The sequence below is a fragment of the Heterodontus francisci genome, unplaced genomic scaffold (assembly GCF_036365525.1).
Source record: "Heterodontus francisci isolate sHetFra1 unplaced genomic scaffold, sHetFra1.hap1 HAP1_SCAFFOLD_99, whole genome shotgun sequence".
Classification (NCBI taxonomy): Eukaryota; Metazoa; Chordata; class Chondrichthyes; order Heterodontiformes; family Heterodontidae; genus Heterodontus; species Heterodontus francisci.
The window spans coordinates 1,448,535-1,452,951 of record NW_027141580.1 but is presented as its reverse complement, the minus strand read 5'-3'; the positions used below and the strand labels follow the sequence as shown (position 1 = coordinate 1,452,951).

The 4,417-nt window shown below is 45.5% G+C and overlaps 1 protein-coding gene across 1 annotated transcript; it reads left to right on the top strand.

Annotated features, from left to right (window-relative positions):
- Positions 1-455: 455 nt before the first annotated feature.
- LOC137364049 (neuropeptides capa receptor-like) lies at positions 456-3,716 on the top strand. Its single transcript, XM_068027512.1, has 3 exons — positions 456-480; positions 1,262-1,411; positions 2,806-3,716. The coding sequence occupies exons 1-3, from the start codon at positions 456-458 to the stop codon at positions 3,714-3,716; spliced, it is 1,086 nt and encodes a 361-aa protein (XP_067883613.1).
- The last annotated feature ends 701 nt before the right edge of the window (positions 3,717-4,417 follow it).

Here is a 4,417-nt window from a genome sequence, read left to right as displayed (position 1 = left end):
CGCAGCAGTAGAAGTTTGATCCAATGTAACTGCAACAGAGAGAATCAATATAGCGTTGCCAAGATATACAAAGGCAACAGAATCTGATACCGTAGAGGAGGCAGTGGCTGGTTCCATCAAGGCAACAACAGTAGAGTGTCTCCAGGCAGCAGTGGCACCTTAAACCAAGGTATCAACATCAGTGTGTCTCCAGGGCTCTGTTGCAAGTTAAGCCAAACCAACAACTGAAGGGTGTCTCCACGCAGCAGTGGCAGGCTAAAGTAATGCAACAGAAGCTGAATCCATCAATGTGGCAACAGCAGTATACACAAAGGCACTAGCAGCAGAGACTGTCTCGGCAGCATTGCTAGGTTAAACCAGGGAAACCGCAGAGGACTAGCTCCAGGATTCAATGACAGGTTACACCAATTTAACAGCAGCAGAGTTCCTCCAGGAAGCATAGTAAGGCGGCAGCCATGCAACAGAAGCTAATTTCTCAAGGTAACGTTGTCAGGATAAACCAGGGCAACAGCAGAATAGAGTCTGCAGGCAGCAGTGGCAGGTTAAACCCAGGCAGAAGCAGAAGAGTGTCGCAAGGAGCAGAGAAAGTTAACATAAAGGCAACCACTGAGGAGTCTCTAGTGGGAGCAGTTCAAGTTATGTAAAGGCAACAGGAGCAGAGTGCCTCCAGGCAGCATTGGGCGCTTAAGCCAAAGGTAAAAGCAGCATAGTTCTGATGTTGCAATGGTTTAAGCTAACACCGCTGAATGGAGAAAGGCTGCTGCTTGTGCCTTTGTGTCAGCTGTCAGTTCTGCGTGGAAAGCAGTGCATGTTACAGTTTTTCAAAAACAGCAGCGTTTCCTCCGGCAGCAGTGACTGGTTAAACCAAGGCAACCGCACCAGAGTGTTTCCAGGTAGCAGTGGTAGGTTAAGCAGTGGAGAAAGTATCATAGATTCCCCAGGCTGCATTGTCAGGTTAAACCGAGGGAACAGAAACAGATTGTCTGTAGCCCACAGTCGCAGTTTAAACAAAGGTTACAGCTGCAGTGCCTCTCCAGTAAGCAGTAGTAGATTAAATCAAACTAAGTTCAGCAATGAATCCCTAGGTAGCAGCAGCAGATTACACCAAGGCAAATGCAGCAGAGTGACACCCGCCAAAGTTGCAGGTTAAACTACTGCAGCAGTATGTCTCTCGGCAGTAGTGGCAGGTTAAATCAAAGCAAAAGGAACAGAGTGTCTCCAGTAAACTGTGACAGCTTACACTAAGGCATCGGCTGCACAGATTCCGCAGGCCCCAGCATCAAGTTAAGCCAAGCTGACAACAGGATGAGGCTCCAGGCTGCATGGCAATTACATGATGGTAACAACTGCAGATTGTCTCCAGGCAGCAGTGGCAAGTTAAACGACGCTAACAGAAGCAGTTTGTCTACAGGTAGCAGTGGCAGCATACAGAAAGATACACAACAGCATAATATGTCCAGGCAGCAATAGAAAGTTACAAAGAGTGGCAGTTTAAACAAACATAACAGCCGAGGAATCTCAATGCAGCACTGAATGTTTACAACAAGGCTACAGCGGTACTGTCTTTGGACCGAACAGTGAAAGCTTACATATTTACCATTACAGCAGAGAATATACAGGCAGCAGTTGCAAGTTACACCAAGGCAACAGCAGCAGAGCCTCTCGAGGGAGCAGTAGCAGATTACACAAAAAGAATGACAGCACAGTGTCTACATGCGGCAGTGGCAGGTTAAACAAAGAGAACAGCAGCAGAGTCCCTCCAGGCAGCTGTGGCAGTTTATAGCAACGTAACAACAGTAGAGTCTATTCTGCAGGGCTCAGGATCGCAGAATAATTACAGCACAGAAGGGCACATTCATCCCATCATGTCTGCATTGGCTCTCCAAATGAAGAATTCATCGAGAGCCATTCCTCCGTCTTCTCCCCGTAATCATGCACATTCGTCCTTTTTTAGATAACAATCTAATTGCCTTTTCCATGCCTGGATTGAACCTGCCTACACCACACTGTCAGAGGCGTGCATTCCAGAGCTTTAACACTCAGTTTACGAAAATAATGATTTTCCTCATGTTGCTTTTTCTTTTTCTTTCGAAATTCATGTATATTTGCGCCCTCTACTTCTCAATCCGATCACTAGCGAGAGCAGGTAATACTCTGTCCAGACCCCTCGTGATTTTGAATATATTAAAGCAAGGTAACAAAAGCAGTGTTTTGCTTGGCAATAGTACAAGTATACACAAAGGCAGAGCGGCAGTCTCCAGACAGCAGCGTCAGGTTAAAGCAGGGCTGCAGCAGCAGAGTGTCAACAGGCAACAGTGGCTGTTAAGCCAGGGTAACAGCAGCAGAGTCTGTTAAGGCAGCATGGCAACTTGCACGAAGACAACAGAAGCAGAATGTCTCCAGGTAGCTGTGTGACTTTAAACCAAGGTAACAGAACCAGAGGGTCTCCAGGCAGCAAAGACAGTTTGACACAAGGGAACAGCAGCAAAGTCGATAGAGGAAGTAGGAGCAGGTTACACATAATGGGTGAAACTATACCGGCTAGTGTTAAACCTGTAAAATAGATTAAGTCGGGAATTCCAGCAACATTAAATTATTTAAATTTATAACCCGTCTGTTCACAGTGGTTGACTGTCTGACCCCCATGTTAATTGGGCTCAGGGTTGAGATTTTGTTTTTCACATCTGACCATACGCCAGTCCATCCAGTCTTGATACTAAAATACTGCCTATACCTTCTGGACCAGGCATGGAGAAAATGTGATCAGTAATATCCAGTAATTTTTTCCCCTTCGCTCTCTTACAGTTAATTTACTGGCGATTGTGATCTCTTCCCGGGGAAGTTGCGGCCTTTCTACCTGCACTCGTCGCTACCTGCTTACCATGGCAATGGCAGATCTTCTGTTCGTTATCACTGAGGTCATACTGTGGCGCATAAGTTATTATTATTTCCCTGGATCATTCTTGCACATTACCCCTGTGTGTAGTGTTCTCGCTGCCCTAAGTAGTGCAGCCACCGATTTTTCTGTCTGGTTCACCGTCTCTTTCTCCTTTGATCGGTTTGTGGCCATTTGTTGTCAGAAGCTGAAAACAAAATATTGCACTGAGAAAACAGCCGTTGTGATTCTAGCGACAGAATGTGTTCTGTTCTGTTTAAAAAACGTCCCTTTCTACTTTACATTTGAACCTGCAGAGATAATCGACAATGTACCATGGTTCTGTTATACAGATCCAAACTATTATACACAGGCTGGATGGGTGGGATTTAACTGGTGTGATGTGATAGTAACCCCATTATTCCCATTCACTTTAATTCTGTTGCTCAATGCTCTGACAGTCAGACACATCTTAGTGGCAAGTCGAGTCCGAAAAGGATTGAGGGGTCAGAGCAAGGGGGAGAATCATAGTGACCCAGAGATGGAGAGCAGAAGGAAGTCTGTGATGTTACTCTTCACCATATCTGGCAGCTTCATACTTCTGTGGTTAGTGTATGTAGTCGAATTTTTATATTATAACATTGCAGGAAAAGACCCCATGGATTACAACAATTCTGAATTTATATTTGAACGAGTCGGATTTATGCTGATGAATTTAAGTTGCTGCACAAACACATTTATTTATGGGGCTACTCAGTCCAAGTTCAGAGAGCAGGTCAAGAGCCTGGGGAAATATCCGGTGACTTCAGTTATTCAAATTATGAAGAAACAAAGAAAGTGAGAGCAGCCCAGAGACTGCTGTCAGTATTTCCAGTCCATGAATGTAATATTTAGCCCCAACGGGCAAGAGGTGAACACTGGCGAGGAGGCACGTTGTGGATTTTCACACGCACCGAAGAGCAGCAGGGTGGCGGATCGGATGAAAGTGGACAGAAAAACTATCATAGCACCCCCTGCAGGAATCGAATTGCGAAAAAATAACATCCATAGACTCCCAATCGTTCCATTCTCATTCCTTACAGTTGTTCCAAAACTGATAAACTTCGCCCAACAAAAGCAAAATGTTGCAGATGCTGGATATCTTATCGTGCCAGTTAATTATTATTTGTCTTACGTTTGGAAACACTTTACTGAGTCTGTTTCCTTTCCGTCTTTCAAGCCTGATCACTACTGCCTCTCTCTGTCTCCCCTAGCTAGACGTTTGTGAGGTTGGGGCTAGCGTCTGGTCATGCTCAGACTAGCAGATCAGGCGGGGCATTGAAACTCATTGCGTGGGAGAGGGGCCTGGATGGAGACAGGACAGGATATTCCAGGCGCTTCAGCTCGGTAGTTGCTCAAATCGACTTTGCAAAATCCCTTCTTGGCTCCCATAATAGCTGATCTTGTCAATGGTACTTGGTCCTTGTGTTCTGTATCCCCTTCTTTTGAAATCTGCTGTCATCAACCCTCCCCTAAAAAAAAACAATGTTTTACCGCACTGTC

Bases quoted from the DNA above. Each gene is read 5' to 3' on its own strand.
- LOC137364049 (XM_068027512.1), top strand. From the start codon at position 456: ATGCAACAGAAGCTAATTTCTCAAG. The intron at 481-1,261 runs GTAACGTTGTCA...TCGGCTGCACAG, and splicing joins ACAGAAGCTAATTTCTCAAG to ATTCCGCAGGCCCCAGCATC. The intron at 1,412-2,805 runs GTAGCAGTGGCA...GCTCTCTTACAG, and splicing joins CAGAAGCAGTTTGTCTACAG to TTAATTTACTGGCGATTGTG.